A 17,190-nucleotide genomic window follows, 5' to 3' on the forward strand; every position below is an offset into this window, starting at 1 on the left:
CCTTTACTGTGAGCTCCAATAGATATGAGGCAGCTAATTATTGCCAGTCATTAGTCAGGGTTTATGCTGTTTCTAATTAGAGTGTTTTATTGCTCACTATGATTTGGGGTGAGTGAGTGGGTGTTTGCAAACAGAGCATAAGTCTTCCGTATGTAACTGAGCGCTGGATTGGGACCACAAAGACTTCACTGTTTTTTACTTTGGTCGAAAAGGATGAGAAAGTGGCATACATACTGTTGAATAGTGGGTAGACATAGCAGACAACACAGCGATTTCTCCAGAGCAGCTCTTTATTTGTAAGCTGGACAGAACTGAACAGCAAACAGCTCAGCCGGCCTGCTTTTATAGGCAGCCGGCTGTCAACATTGTAGCAACAACAACCCAGGGTTTCCCTAAAATAACTGACGTGGACCTGAGTGAAAACTATCTACAGTATCCCCCTGCTGGCCCAGGGTGAGAACTTCAGTACATAACACATACATACAATCAATTAAAATAAGACAATCACTGCCTACAGGTAAAGAAGAAGAAGAAGAAGAAGAAGAAGAAGAAGACACACAAGCAGAAAGGGACAGGGAGGGAAGAGGGAAAAATCAAAGATAGGCACCAATTCTTAAACAGCTGTTCTTATAATGATCAAATGTCACATTTGACAGATAGGAAGCGCCTGGTGGAGATGCTTTTTCAGCAGAGCTGATAGGGTGAGCCCTGCTTTCCATCTCCTCCACAAAGGCAGTTTGACTGTCCCAGGTAGCAGTTGAGGGAGAGGAGGCCTGAATTAACCTATAATATTGACACTGGCCTACTTTGCCTTGTTGTCGTAAACCACTTCCAGTAACAGTATACAGTGGGCAATATTGCAGGCTGAAACAAAGCAGGGCGATTCCAGCTGATCTTCCTTCACAGTCACCTAGCAGAAGCCATTCCACAAGATCTCGCAAACAGTTTCCAACTGCTTGGCATCTGGGGAATTCTCCTTATACATACCCATTTTTTCCCCTTGAAACAACCATCTCCATTTACCCACATGAAGCTCACTGTTTGACCTTGACTCAGTCGTCGTCTTTCAGCCTAAACCTACCTCACAGTCAGCATTCAAAACTCCCATTGTTCTAGGTGCATTTGGCAATGGGGGAATTTCAGCGTGAGCAGTTTCTGAGCACTGGGCGCAGTATGACGCCTAAGATTTCAGATTAAAACTGCAGCGTGGAAGGAAAGGAGGACCTTTTTCTGCCTCCCCACTTCCAGCTACTCTCTGAAGACTGGAGAAGAGACCCTCTTAAGAATATTACTGGGGTAGGCAGGGGAAGGACTAGACCATGTGAAAAACAAACATAATATTTTAGCTGCAGTTCATTCATTTTCAGCTTTGTATTCTTGTTAACAAAAAAGCGCACCGTTGCTGTGCCCATAACCTAGATTTACGGTGCCATTTAGCTCCTAGCTTTCATATCTCAGTTTCTAACACTGCTTACAGGGTTGTCATATGGATAAAAAGGCAGAACCATGTGTGCCACCTCCTTTGAAGATATCTGAGATATAAATATAATAATATTTACTCCTGTATGCGGGCCCATGAAAGTTGTTTGATCAATGTTGAAAGAAGGATGGGGAAAAAATTACAATTAATAAATAAATAAATGTGTCCATCGGGGGAAGGGATGCTTCTGTATTCATTTCCAAATCTCTTTTAAAATGCTCGCCTGTCTGTAGCTGCTGCCTGCAATCCTGAAGTCATAGGACCAGACTGGAGGTTGTTTTGTTGTCGGTTAGGAAGCAACACTAAAATAAACTTGAGCTACATGAAGCCAAGGAAATGACTCACATTCAGTCACATCTCCTCTTTTTTTTCTAAATTTTTTTATTAGGTTTTCACATTTTATACACACACACACAACAAAAACAAAAACAAAACATATATAATTTCATACTCTTACTTTCTTTACCCTCTTTCCTTGACTTCCCCCCACCCCTTCTTCATACATCCCAATTCCAATAATTAATTCAGCAAGTTCTTATCTCTCATCTTTAACATATTATTATTATTTTTAAAACTTAACTCTTTTTACTTGTCCACATTTAACTTATCCAATTCTCTCATAAACATTAAATCTTTTTTCTAAGGTCGACCTAATTTCCCTCCCACGAATTTCTCCCTTTATATTTTAATTAATTATATGCCATAATGGCCAAATACAAAAATCATAAAATTTTAAAATTCTGTTCTCCCCTCCCTCCCTACCCCGGTTTCCATCCCTTATGTCCACAGAAACAGTTCCTAGCCCGGATTCCTCACATCCGAGGCCTTCAAGTCTCTGTCAGTCTCTCTCCGCCGATTTTGTTGGTAACCCTTTTTGTTGGTCCTCAGGTCTCGAAGGAGTTCAGTCGCAGTCACACCAAGTTTTCTTCCATCCAAAATACTTAAAAGCAGTTGCTGCAAAAGGTCAGCTGATCTCCCATACTCAAAGAGGAAGTCCCAATCATATTTCTTTATTCTTTTAAATTCCAGAATTCCAGGTACTCCAGGGACTTCCTCCTTCATCTTTCTCATCTTTCGCAGATTTGTAATCCGAAGATCTTCTTCTTTATTTCCTGACAATATAGGCTTCTGATTGGTATTTTCCTTTTCCACTCCTTCTTTCCTCTCCACCTGTTCCAAAAATATCTCTTCTGGTTCAGCTGCAGATTTCTTATTAGTCAAATCCTTTATGCATTCAGCAGAGTTGTTTGTTTTAGAATTCAAGGTCATAAGTTCTTTGTTCATAGCCGTACTCTGCTCTTGCAAGATTCCCACGAGAAAAAACATTTTTTCTATCTTCCAGTAATTTTCCCTCTGCAGCCATTGTAATGTCTCTAGTTCCCCCTAGGGGGATTCCAATTACTTGATAGTCCTTTTCCAACAGTCCGTTACTTATTGTTTATAGCTACGTTGTTTCCAACCACCTCAGTTCAAATGCAACACTTTTAATTCAGAGAGTTTTTAAGTAACAAAGTTCTTAACTTTAACCGCCCGTTTGACAGCTCCTTTGACAGCTGTCAAACTCCTTATTCTTTTTCCTCCGGCTTACGCACAGGACACTCCCGGGTTCGGGGGGGGGGGTTACACAAAAGCTTCCAAAATTCCTCCCTTTCTCTCCAGCACAAAGACTTCTTCTGTCAAATTCATTGAAGTATCTTTTATCTGACACCAAAAACAATACTCTCCACCTTAGTTCTCCAATCCTTGCTTTAGATCGTTTGTAGGTAGGGGGGGTGCGGACTTCCCTTTAGCACATCCCCCGATTGTACCAAATTCAAAGGTATAAATTTTAAAGTCCAGATTCCAATCTACTCACGGGTTGTTTATTTTCCAGTCCGAATTTTGGGAAAAAAGCGCTCTCCGGCCATGGCTCGCGGCTTCGCTCCACTGAAGTAGCGGTCTACTCACAGCACCACGCCACTCCCCGTACCCTCTCCGTAGCCTTTAAAAAGGCTCTTTGTGGGTCGGGGAAGGCGCTTAAAGGTGCCCGCCGAGTCACCAAGTCTGCAGGCTTCCGCGCCTGCGGTTTCTAAGGGTCCCCGCGTCGCCGGCGCGGTAAGACCCATCCTCAGCAGAGCCGATTCCCTCCGGCGCTCGGAGGGAATCCGCCATTAATCCGATCGCGCTAACCCGGAAGTCCCACATTCAGTCACATCTCCTCACACAGACACACAAACCCCTCACTTCTGCTCTTCCTGTCCATATTCTTTATTGTGACCAGGCCAGGGAGCGTGTGTATAAGCCACAGATTGCGCAGAACTTTATGTCTGATAAATTCAAGATGAAATGAACCTCGCCTTTTTTAATCTCCTTTCATGCCTCTGCCTGGCAGGGCCCCCTCTGCACCATACATTATGGGTTGCCCCAGCCACTCTGGGTGGCTTCCGACATACAGTGGTACCTCGGGTTACAGACGCTTCAGGTTACAGACACTTCAGGTTACAGACTCCGCTAACCCAGAAATAGTACCTTGGGTTAAGAACTTTGCTTCAGGATGAGAACAGAAATCGCACGGCAGTGGGAGGCCCCATTAGCTAAAGTGGTGCTTCAGGTTGATAACAGTTTCAGGTTAAGAACGGACCTCCAGAACGAATTAAGTTCTTAACCCAAGGTACCATTGTATATAAAAACATAATAAAACATTAAACATTTAAAAAACTTCCTTACACAGGGCTGCCTTCTAACGGTTGCAGAGCTACTTATTTCCTTGGCTCTGGGGTTGCATAAATCCATACCCTCCAACATTTCTCTGATGAAAATAGGAGCGTTCTAAGGAATAGCAGGGCATTCCGGGATCAAATCAGAAACTGGGATGGCTTTTCCCATCTTCCTCTCTGGCATCTGAGATGACTGCTTGTCCTAGTTCTTGTCAGGAGATAAGGACATGTTTTACCATTTATTACTGCATTTATACCCCACCTTTCCTACCCTCTCCATCTTATCCTCACAATAATCCTGTTGAGCAGGTTAAGGCCGGGAATGTGTGCGACTGGCCCAAGGCCACCCAATTAGCTGTGTGGGGATTTGAAATTTTGCCTCCCAGAACCTAGTCCAACATTCTTAACACCTACACCACACTGGCTCTCAATACGTTGGGGTCTCCTACAGATGGAAAATTCAACGAAAAGGAGATGGCAGCATTCAGTAAGCTACCAATTCCGATCCGTTTAGAGAGCCAGCATTACCTCAATTTTCTTTACTGTTGTTTCGGGGCTTTTGAAAGCAAACCACTACCTGCAGACTACCAATGCCTGTGGTCAAATTCTGTGAAACTTGACAAATGCAACCTGCCGTAAATGAACCACAGGCTTAGCAGCCGTTGGGTCATAGAAATGATTGCTCGGCGGAGGCCCTTCAACACACGGCTGCAAGCAAATTATCATTTAGTTAACAGTGTTCTTCAACCTTTGGCTACAACTCCGATCATTCCTAACATTGGTTAAGCAAGTCTGGAGATAATGAGAGTTGTAATGCAACACTATTTAGGGACCTAGAGTTGAAGAACACTAGTTCCAGCAACTTGTATTCAGGAGTATTACATAGTCATTGCAGCTAGTAGCCAATGATAGCCTTTTCCTCCATTAAATTGTCTAATCTTCTTTTAAAGCCATCCAAGTTGGTGACCATCACTACCTAAAAATAAAACAATACTCGGCCTTAATGCCTAGGAAATAACATACGATCAAGTTCTAGGAAACCTAAATTAACACTATGGTTATTGTGGACTGATCAGGAAGGCACTGCCAGAATTCAATTCGCTTCTGCATAAATAATACTACATGGCAAACTTTGCTTGCACCAGGCATTCTACCAGTGTGGTGTAGTGGTTAGAGTGCTGGATTAAGACCTAGGAGACCAGGGTTCGAATTCCCGCTCAGCCATGAAGCTCACTGGGTGACCTTGGGCCAGTCACTGTCTCACAGACTAACCTACCTCACAGGTAGGTTGTGAAGGTAAAAGGGAGAGGGAGAGAAACATGTATGTCACTTTGAGCTCCTTGGAAGAAAAGGTGGGATATACATGCAATAAAAATAAATAAATGAACAAACTCCAACTGAAACCCACAAATAATCACGCTGCACAATTTATGATTACTATTCCTTCAATATTTTGTTTTGGGGCAGGAGGTGTTGGACAGCTGTGGAATAAGGAAACAGAGAGGCAGTGAACACATTGACTTTTCATTACATTTATTTCTTTAGCATTTTCAGGGCTGCTTGCAGCAAATAATAAAATCATATATATATAAAGAGCAATCTAGTTAAACAGACAAGGGCAGAGATACTTGTCTCCAACATAATCAAATCAGCAACTTTTAAAACAGGCTTAGAAGGAGGATTTTCTTGGTTGTACTGACCCTTAGGTCGTCTGCAGACTGTCAATATTTTGTGAGAAGGATTCAGGCACAAACTGGACAGGTAGGTAGGTTTAATTGAAGTGCAAATAAACTACCGTATTTTTCGCTCTATAAGACGCACCAGACCACAAGACACACCTAGTTTTTGGAGGAGGAAAACAAGAAAAAAAATATTCTGAATCTCAGAAGCCAGAACAGCAAAAGGGATCGCTGCGCAGTGAAAGCAGCAATCCCTCTTGCTGTTCTGGCTTCTGGGATAGCTGCGCAGCCTGCATTCGCTCCATAAGTCGCACACACATTTCCCCTTGTTTTTTAGGAGGGAAAAAGTGAGTCATAGAGCAAAAAATACGGTACTTTAAAAAAAACACCCACCCACCCACAGAGACAGACTTTTTGTGACATGGAAAGTGATCGGAAAGTACATTTAAAAGTGTGTGATGAACAAATGGCTAATGGGAAGATAAGTAAACACAAGCAAACCAGGAGCAGTGCACTTTGTCATATAGCCTTCCTGCAAACCAGAGGTGGTGTGCTCTGGGGTCACGGGGTTGAAGACCCTGCTACTATATCTGCAGCAAGGTCCCAGAAGAGTCCAGGAGTTGCCCAATCCGGGTGAAATGAGAGCGTTTTATGCACTGAAAAGTCTTTTCACCCTTTCTGCCAAAAAGGCATACAGTAGGGCAAAGTATTCGTAAAAGAATTATATATTTAGTGAAAATAACATACAAAAATGTATAATGTTAGGGAAAATGTGTTGCAAAAATATCTATATTAGTCAAAGCTGCATACAAAAATATGTTAGGAGAATTCTGTACTCAGATGCTGATGATTTAAAAAATAATAATCTGCAAATTAGGAACAAATTAGGAACAAAGGAAATATACCAAGTCAGACCATTGGTCCATCTAGCCACAGCTGTTCAGGATTTAATACAGGAGGTATTCCCAGCTCTTCCCCACAGTTGTGGAAATGTGGAGAAAAGAAGACTGGGAAGATGAGGAACTTGGAGGACCAAAACTGACAAATTTGTTCATCTCTAACTCCCAGCCAGGAATCCTGATTGCACCCACATTGCTAAGCTATTGACATGATTTTCCAAACAAGCTAAGGACATGTTATTCAAAAACAGCGGTAGAACAGAGCCATAAGTATTATTATTTTTAAATACAGATTAATAAAAGCTGGCAATTCTTTCTTGCCCACCCTCAAGCTGTCCTGCTGTGGAAGACGTCAAATCGGCAAACATAAGGGTTGCTAATACAACAGGCAAGATATGTGGTAAGTTGGGGAATCTGTGGTCTGCCATGAGCTGTAGGACTCCACCTCCCATCAGCCCCAGCCTACATGGCCAATGGTCAGGGATGATGGGAGTTGTAGTCCAGCAACATCTGCCAGCCCCTTCCTGGTCTACTGTGCCATCAAAATCACTTTAGGCGATGTGCCGGCAATGTGGCATATTCCATGCAGGTACAGCAAAGGGTGCAGAGACAGTCCTTCTTCTGGCATCAAAATATAGTTGCGCAATTTCAGGTGTTGAGGAGGGGTCTCCACAAGACAGTGTTCCTATCCCATCATGGTTTCTGCTTCTGCAGGGGGCTGCTCCTTTGGGTCAGTTTTGGGGTGTGTAAGAGTTTCATAAGTTGAGAACTCATGAGGGCCAAGACCCTGTAAATGAAGAGAAAGAGAGAAGGGTCAGGGAAAGCAAACATGCCTAAGTTAGGCGAAACTCACACTAAAACGCATATGAAATTTCACGAGGCTGGGCTATTGTGGTGCTTTAAATGTACAGTGTGGATACCACCTGAGTGGAGCTGGCCTTAACACCACCAGCATCCCTACTTTTAAAGGTAAAGCTAAAGGGACCCCTGACCATTAGGTCCAGTCGTGGCCGACTCTGGGATTGCGGCGCTCATCTCGCTTTATTGGCCAAGGGAGCTGGTGTACAGCTTCCGGGTCATGTGGCCAGCAGGACTAAGCCGTTTCTGGCGAACCAGAGCAGCGCACGGAAACGCCGTTTACCTTCCTGCTGGAGTGGTACCTATTTATCTACTTGCACTTTGACGTGCTTTCAGAGTGCTAGGTTGGCAGGAGCAGGGACCGAGTAACGGGAGCTCACCCCGTGGCGGGGATTCGAACCGCCCACCTTTTGATTGGCAGGTCCTAGGCTCTGTGGTTTAACCCACAGCGCCACGAGAGGCACAATTATGCCATCCCCTAACTTTTGTCATTCAAAGCTCCCAACGCCCTATCCAGGCAGATCTGAACTGAAAACTTTCTCCACAGTACAAAAAGCATATTGCTTCTTTCATGTGGTCATTCTGTTCTTCAGTAAAACAGACTTATTAACTGATTTAAAACACACACACACACACCCCTGGTTGGCAACAAGATTGATAGCATGATAAATAGATCACAAGTCTTCCAACTAAAAAAAACGGCTATATTTATAACCAGCTGCCATTTATACTTGATTTTATCTGCTTTTGAAGCTTGTTCACTACTTTAAGCATTAAAAACAACAACACAGGGATAGCCAACTGGGCCTGTGAGAACAAGATGCTGGACTAGAGGGGCTTTGGCCTGATCCAGCAGGTTCTGCTTATGTCTTTACAGGATTAGGCAAATTTATGGGTGATTAGACTTATAAAGGGATGCAGGTGGTGCTGTGGGTTAAACTACAGAGCCTAGGACTTGCTGATCAGAAGGTCAGCGGTTCAAATCCCCACAACGGGGTGAGTTCCCATTGCTTGGTCCCTGCTCCTGCCAACCTAGCAGTTTAAAAGCATGTCAAAGTGCAAGTAGATAAATAGGTACTGCTCTGGCGGGAAGGTAAATGGTGTTTCGTTGCACTGCTCTGGTTAACCAGAAGCGGCTTAGTCATGCTGGCCACATGACCCGGAAAGCTGTACGCCGGCTCCCTCGGCCAATAAAGCGAGATGAGCGCCACAACCCCAGAGTCGGCCACGACTAGACCTAATGGTCAGGGGTCCCTTTACCTTTACCTAGACTTATCAATGGCTATGGACTTCATCCAATATTGGAGGGTAGGAATGCCTCTGAATACCAGTTTCTGGGAAACACAAGGGGTGAGAGTTGCTGTTGAGCTCGGGACCCCAAACCCTCCAACATGCTGAGTCCCAAAACAGGGATGTGCGTCTTTCTGGCTGTCTTCCCGCATGAGTCACGTGACCTGCGCAAGATTATAGAACCGAAAATTCGTGCTTTTGGGGGGAACTGTGCTCTCACACAACAGCACCATGCAAGATCGTGGCCCACCCCAAAAGCTATTTTTTCAGGGTGAAATAAAAAAAATTAAGGTCTTAGATATATAATAAATGTTCATAAATGTACGAAGCAAACACGTACATAAATATATAAACCACATGTCTGAAGTAGCACAGGAAAACAGTCCTGAAACCATTTTGACTCCCAAGCTGACCAAATGTTTTCTCTGCAAGGAGGGTGGGGGTGAGGAAACCTTCCCATTGTCTCAGGAATTAAGAAATCACCATCTCAAAGGAATGGCCAGACTACCAGGAAAGGCGATCAGATAAGGCATTATCAGATAACATGGCAGACAGGAAAAACAACAACATTCAAATTTCTGTTGTAGACCACCTTTTCTGTGATGTATGTATGATGTTTGTGGGGGGTGGTCTTGGGTTACACCCCTTCTGTGATGTATGTATGACGTATGGAGGGTGGTCTTGAGCTCCAGGGAAGCCAATTTAAAATGTCTATATAAGGGCAGGCACACCTTGGTTCTGGGTCCTCCTCCTTTCCTGCGTGTGAGGGGAGCACCCTGTTGCAACAGCTCAATAAAGATCAGGCTTACTAGCTGCTTTGCTTCTCAATATTCTCTGGTTGGCCTCTGTTATTTTCTCCGACTGATGGAGAACCTACAAAGGACTCTATAAGGGCTCTTGTGTCCCCCATAAGGGAATAAGGGCAGATTTTTGTTTATTACAAGGGTAAGATCTCAAAATAGCAACCATGCTCTCGCTGGGGGGAAATGGGATGTTCCGGTTTTTCTGGGACACTTGCTGGGTATGGGGGTTCCCTCGGGCATCTGGTCGGCCACTGTGAGAACAGGACATTGCACTAGATGGGCCATTGGTCTGATCCTGTGGCCAGGCTTTTGCTTTGTTCTTATGCCTGAAACCTTGGACAGCCTCTGCCAGTCAGTGTTGGCAATAATGAGCTAGATGGAGCAGAGGTCTGGCTAAGATTGAAGGCAGCTTCCTGTGTTCTTATCCCAGCCCTGTCCCAGAAAATCGTTGGCAGACACTTACGGTATAGATTCCTTCCACTTTCTGCAAAAGAGGAAGACAGAGAATGGCATGAGATTTCCGAGGAACAGAAAGCAAAACAATATAATGCACCCCCTTCCCTTTCCCTTTCCCTTCTCTGCATCTTCACCAGTGTAAACACCAAACCTTTAAAGCTCATTCTTTCCCTCAAAAAATTCTGGGTGCTGTAGTTTACCCCTCACAGAGTTACAATTCCCAGAAACTCTTAGCACACTACAGTGCCCAGAATTCTTTGAGGGGGGAAATATGCCTCAAATATGCTTTAAAGGAAGAATGCCCACCCACCCACCAACCCTGCTCTTTATTTCAGAAGGTATGAGATAAAAGCAGAAGAAAAGACAAAAGCAAGGTCCAGGCCATGAATGCGTCAAATCTCTGTTTGAAGCAGAGAGGGTGCAAAAGCCACAAGAACTTCTTTAAACAAATCACAGTCTTCTTTGTCTACCTCCCCTCATTTTTCTATGGTGCACGGGAACGACTCTTATGTCTTTAGCAGGCAGCGACACAACAGGTGCTGTTGTCACCATTGCTCCATTCCTGTGCTAAGAAAAACACCTCCAGTTGAATTTCTGCCTACAGTTTCATTAACAGGTCTTAGGCCCTCTTTAATAAACACCAGGAAGTGGAGTTTGGTACAGGTGCTGAGAATGGTTGGGAGACCAAGTCTGTCTGCTTCCAGCCTATCAGCCCATCCTTAGCCTGACACGCTGCAAATGCCATATAAATGCTAAATATTATTTAAGTGAAAGGAGCAAGGAGGCACCTCGTAGTGGGAAGCAGGGGGGAGCTTTGATTTCCTTCGGTATTGGATCTAAGGAGATAAAAAATATAAACAGAGTCAAATAAATCATCTATAAACTTAAAGTAACAACAGACATTAACTCCACACAGCAAACGTCTCTCATTTCTTTTTAATCCCTCTGAGTGTCACAGAAAGCCCATTCACTAACTATGGAGCAACCTGTGGAGAGACAGCCTGCAGTTTAACAAACTGAAGGACATTGTGCTCTTTCTATGCTTCTTCTGATGAAAACATGCACATGGGGACAGATATACCCCTACTTTAAGTCGTTTGCATACTGTCTTCTCATGTATATTATTTACTTCAAAGCTCGACGACTAAGCTCTTTCGCGACGAAACGTCTGTTAACCGGAATGACGTCTGAGCACTGAACCAACTGATATATCACAGGTGGACTCTTTATTTCCTGCGTTTGCCGTTGTGTGAGATAAAACCTATTTGGGAAAGAAACTACCCTTGCCATTTTTAGGGGCATCCATATTTAGGGACGTTTATTGTTTGTTCACAAATAGTTGCCTTGGTGATATTATCTTGTGTCGATTGCAGTGGTTTGAGTGGCAGATTTAAGCTACAGAGACCCAGGTTCAAATGCCCACTCAAGCCATGAAGTTTGAGGGTGACTTTGAACTCATTCTCTCACACACATGCGCATTCATGCCTCATCTGCACTGTTCATTTAAAGTCAGTAGCCGATCACTTTAAACAGTCATGGCTTCCCCCAGAGAATCTTGGGAACTATAGTTTATCAAAGCTGTTGAGGGTTGTTAGGAGAACCTCACTTCCACTCACAGAGCTATAATTCCCAAAGTGGTTTAGCAATCAATCCCTCCTCACAGGGAACTCTGGGAATTGTAGCTCTGTTTGGGGAAGGGTGTGTGGGTGTGTGGGTGTGTGGGTGTTGTAACAGCTATAAGCTCCCTTAGCCAACAACATTTCCCCAGGATTCTTTGGACAAAGCCATGACAGTTTAAAGGGCTTCTTTCAATTTCTGGTGCAGATGTGGCCACAGTCTGGCGTATCTCACAGGGTTCTAGTGAGGATAAAATGGGAAGGAAAAACAATGTATGCTGCTCTAACTCCACCAAGAGAGGGTGGGATTTTTTATTATTATTAAGGTAAATAAATACAGCCAGTAAGGTAACATTTAAATGGCAGCAACTATATAAATTATCTGTTCATGAAGCAGCATTCATTTACTTAGATATTCTGCGCGTCAAGGTCCCTGCCCTCCATTTTAAACCACTCTGATTAAAGTGGTATGGTACTGTTTTAAATGTATAGTGCAGAAAGGGGCTTGAGAACTGCCAGGGAACTGCCATCAGTGCCAGAGGGAGAGAGCAAAATCCAGAGGGATTCCAGAGAGCGTCCCGGGATTGGGAGAGACAGCCCATCTTCTGGGGAAGAGAATCAGCGTAGCACCAGTGGAGAAGGGGGGCAGATGGGGAAAGCGGTGAGGCGGTCCCATGACTCCTTGCCGGGGACCAGCGGGGAGAGTAGGGGTCCTCCGCTGCCTACGCCCTCCTTGCGCAGAAGGCTTTCGCGCAGAGAGAGTAGGAGGAGACTAGGCGTCAAAGAACTTCTTTGCTGGAAGAAGTTTAAGAAACGCCCACTGACGGATTCTGCCAGCGATTGAGACAGCCACGGGTGAGTGGCTGTCCGGACAGAAAAGGTTCACTCAGGCAACCCAGCCAGGTGTTTGCACCGGCTTACGCACGAGCAACCCCTAGAATCATTACAAGAACCCTAAGAGGGGAGAGCAGGATGGGGCCTTGAAGAGGCCCAGCAACAAGTCAGCAGTTGGATAGCAGACTAAGCAGGCACAAAGCACAACTCCCAATGGTATGGTGTCTCTCCCCCCCCCCCCATTTAAATTACAGTATTATTATGTTTAATTGCATTATGCCTATAAGTTAGCATATACAAATTGAATGGAAATCACTGCCTTCTTTTTCAGTGATGAACAGGAGAGGATCTTTTGTGGCACATTCATTCATTTGTGAATACAGTAAATACATAAATGAACTTCTCCCTGCAAAAAACCCACTTCTGTGACAAATTTCCTTCAGTTAACTGATGTGTATGTCATTTAGCTTTTAGGTCACCTGTCCCTTGCATTAAGATCAAGACATATGCATCTCAGAGAGCCATTAAAAGACTCACCTTCAGCCGGCAGTACAGGAACGTGAGGATTATACCATAGACAAACAGGATCCCATCCAAGACGTAGCACAACTGAGGTTCCCTCAGCGCCTCTGCAGGGAAACAAGGTGCATTTTGTTACTTCTTCAATAATAATAATAATAATAATAATAATTTATTATTTATACCCCGCCCATCTGGCTGGGCTTCCCCAGCCACTCTGTGCGGCTTCCAAAAAATACTAAAACACTGCAATACATCAAACATTAAAAGCTTCCCTAAACAGGGCTGCCTTCAGATGTCTTCTAAAAGTCTGGTAATTGTTGTTCTCTTTGACATCTGATAGGAGGGCGTTCCACAGGGCGGGCGCCACTACCGAGAAGGCCCTCTGCATGGTTCGCTGTAGCTTTGCTCCTTGCAGTGAGGGAACCGCCAGAAGGCCCTCAGTGCTGGATCTCAGTGTCCGGGTAAAACGATGGAGGTGGAGTCGCTCCTTCAGGTATACTGGACCGAGGCCGTTTAGGGCTTTAAAGGTCAGCACCAACACTTTGAATTGTGCTCGGAAACGTACTGGGAGCCCATGTAGGTCTTTCAAGGTCTTCAAAACTGCGCCACCAGCCTGTGAATACGTTCACACCTTACATTTAAAGCAGAATCATACCCCTTTAAAAAGTATTGGTTTTCCTCAGAGGATTCTGGGAGCTATGGTTTATTGAGGGTGCTGAGAGTTGTTTTGTTTTGTTTTGTTTTAAATAATGTTATAATTTGTGTGTATTTGTTTCTTAAATTCATCCTTTTACATCGTTTTGTATGATTTGTGGCATTTTATGTATTGTGATTTGCTGCTATTTTTATCAATTATAGATGAGTAATTCTTTATTGTAATAAGTGTAAACTGTCTAATTATTACTTGGCTGATGTTTCACAGTGTTTACTGTTGGATTCTAATGCATATTGCTTTATTTGGTATAAGTTATTTATTTTGAAGTTATTGTAAATTTTTATATAGGATCTGATTGTTACTATTAATATTTGATGTTTTATTATGATTAATTTTGTGTGGGGTGGAAGCCACCCAGAGTGGCTAGGGCAACTCACCCATATGAGTGAGGTATGAATAAAACTATTATTATTAATATTATTAATATTATTATTATTATTATTGCTTTTTTCCTTTAAAAATGTTTAGCGGTACTCTCATTTTCCTACTCATATTGAAATACTGCCCCTCAATGAGAAAGATGTTAAGCGAGTAAGTAAATTTTATGAGAAACCTGTTTTGGAAAACTGTTACAATGATATATACTGCAATTCAGCCAGGGGGATATGAGGAAGTTACTTAACAATGTTACTAAGAGTGGACTAAGTATAGTTAGGATTTATGTTTGTTTGCGTGTTTATAAAAATTGGAAAATCAATAAAAAATTGGAGAAAAAAGAAATACTGCCCCTCAATGAGGCCAAACTTAGATTCACAAAATGTTTAGGGGTATGCGTACCCCTGCGTACCCCCAGTAAAAAAAGCACTGTTAACAATAATAATAGGAAGCCCCTATTCCCCTCACAGGGACGCAGGTGGCGCTAAAGGTTAAAGCCTCAGCGCCTAGGACTTGCCGATCGAAAGGTCGGCGGTTCGAATCCCTGCGGCGGGGTGCGCTCCCGCTGCTCGGTCCCAGCGCCTGCCAACCTAGCAGTTCGAAAGCACCTCCGGGTGCAAGTAGATAAATAGGGACCGCTTACCAGCGGGAAGGTAAACAGCGTTTCCGTGTGCAGCTCTGGCTCGCCAGATGCAGCTTTGTCACGCTGGCCACGTGACCCGGAAGTGTCTGCGGACAGCGCTGGCCCCTGGCCTCTTAAGTGAGATGGGCGCACAACCCCAGAGTCTGTCAAGACTGGCCCGTACGGGCAGGGGTACCTTTACCTTTACCTTTTATTCCCCTCACAGCTATCATACCCTCCAACGTTTCTCCAATGAAAATAGGGACGCCCTATTCTATACGCTCCAAAGTTTCTCTGACGAAAATATGGATGTCTTAACAAAATTTCTCTGGTAGCATGAATAGTAGAATGATAGAATCATAGGTCTATAGAAAGGATCTTGAGGGTCACCCTTGCGATAGAGGAATCAAACCCGCGAGCTTTGCGTTAGCAGCACCATGCTCCAAACCAACTGAGATAACTGCTACCCTTGGTGAAACTCACAGGAAAACAGCCCCTGTTATGTACTGAAGTTCTCACCCTGGGCCAGCAGGGGGATACTGTAGATAGTTATGCAAATAAGGGATTGAAAGTGGCGTTCAGTGATTGGATAGTTTTAGAAAATTGTTACAGTTACATTGTACTAGAGCTCTATATAAGCAGGCTGACTGAACCCTTCAGTTCAGTTCTGTTCTGGCCTGTGAATAAACAAGAGCTGTTTGAAGAATCGCTGTGTCATCTGATATGTTAACCCACAACTTAACAGCTGCAAATCTTACACTGGACACTTGGTGCCCCTCACTCTGGAATATAGCTATAATGGAGAAAATCAAATTTGATATTTCAACAAGGACTAGAACCTCCAGATGCTTTTTATATGATTTGGCATTCCTTTATTACATTATACTACAGAGCCTGCATTTTCAGGACAGCCAGTGCTATTTTTCTAGAAAAGGAGATGCTAGAACTCACCACTAGCACCTCCCTTGTTCTCTTATAATGGCAATGGCTTATATTGAGAGGTGCCGGAACTGAGTTCCGGTGAGTTCAAGCTGGAAAAAAAAGCCCTGGCAAAACCATATCATCACAAGCCTGGTAAATCTGGAACTATACTTGTTGGCAGCATTTTCCCCCCTAACTTTTTTCTTTCATGACATGGTCTGTGTGACTTCAGCTGGATCTACACACGGTGGGGTGGGGAAACGCTATAAATAAGTCAGAAATTAAATCGTTACAACAAAAGAAAAGAAAAACACTATGGAAAATTGCACAGAATTCTTTTTGCTCTCCAGCATCATCTGGTATTGCATGTTTATAAGGCATTCAAACGCTATTTTTTGACTAGGTGAGTACAGTGTTACCTTGGTTCTCAAATGCCTTGGTACTCAAACAACTTGGAACCCAAACACTGCAAACCCGGAAGTGTTCCGGTTTGCAAACTTTTTTCAGAAGCTGAATGTGCTCCGTTTTGAGTGTTACGCTTCCAATTTGAGTGCCACACTTCCGTGTGAGTGTTACACTGAGGTCTGTCTGTTTTTGCTATTTATTTTGCATTTTTGTTTTTGCGGCTTTTTTGTTTTGTTTCTGTGACTGATTGTGTGACTGCAGTACATTGTTTATTGCTTTCATTTTACGGATCAGTGGTCTCGTTAGATAGTAAAATTCATGTTAAATTGCTGCTTTAGGGGTTGTTTTTAAATGTCTGGAACGGATTAACTCATTTTGCATTACTTTCTATGGGAAAGCGCACCTTGGTTTTGGAACGCTTTGGTTTTGGAACGGACTTCCGGAACGGATTAAGTTTGAGAACCAAGGTACACCTGTACTTGTACACAGGACCAAGTTTTTAAAGTCTATTAGTATAATGTGTGTGTGTAATGACAAGCCTGTTTCTGTAAGTATTCGTTGCAGGGACCCAAAGAAGGGATAAAGAGCTGAGCACATAAATTAGCTGCTATCGCCTTTTTGTGGTGATGAAAAAGCATCAGATTAGCAAACACTTCACTAAACCACAGGTAGCAGTAGCAGCAGATCTCATACCACTGATAGGACACAAATGTAAAGTGTGGAGGACGGGGCGGGGGGTGGGGGGAGAGCAGAGAGGCTACGCAGCTCCTGTGATCTAAGACCGCCAACACTCTACAGGGCAATTTGTACGCACGGGATATCTATTTTGGATGCCTCTGCTAGAGATGTGGGCAAGCCGCCCTGTCTTTTCCGGAACAGGTTTTGGACAGCACACAAGATGGTGATTATTTAGAAGCTTCAGAAATAACTGGATTAAGACAAGGCTGGATTAAGACCGTTAGAGACCCAAAGCACTGAAAATATTATGATGGGCCGCCCATACATAATTCAAAATAAAA

At 43.6% G+C, this 17,190-nt stretch overlaps 1 protein-coding gene across 3 annotated transcripts in view; it reads right to left on the reverse strand.

Moving 5' to 3' along the window:
- FCER1G (Fc epsilon receptor Ig) overlaps nucleotides 1-17,190 on the reverse strand; it is a 74,556-nt gene that overhangs the window by 52,272 nt on the left and 5,094 nt on the right. For 2 of the 3 annotated variants that reach the window (XM_079958555.1, XM_079958556.1), the window contains exons 2-5: nucleotides 13,149-13,240; nucleotides 10,950-10,997; nucleotides 10,169-10,189; nucleotides 6,231-7,541 (exon numbers count right to left, since the gene is read on the reverse strand). In XM_079958555.1, coding sequence (XP_079814681.1) covers nucleotides 7,440-7,541; nucleotides 10,169-10,189; nucleotides 10,950-10,997; nucleotides 13,149-13,240 — 263 coding nt within the window. In that variant the 3' untranslated portion in view covers nucleotides 6,231-7,439. Of the gene's footprint in view, nucleotides 1-5,692; nucleotides 5,983-6,230; nucleotides 7,542-10,168; nucleotides 10,190-10,949; nucleotides 10,998-13,148; nucleotides 13,241-17,190 lie in introns of those variants that run through there. The other variant, XM_079958554.1, reaches the window with a different exon arrangement.

This window comes from Podarcis cretensis, assembly GCF_951804945.1.
Source record: "Podarcis cretensis genome assembly, chromosome: 16".
NCBI classification, from domain to species: domain Eukaryota; kingdom Metazoa; phylum Chordata; class Lepidosauria; order Squamata; family Lacertidae; genus Podarcis; species Podarcis cretensis.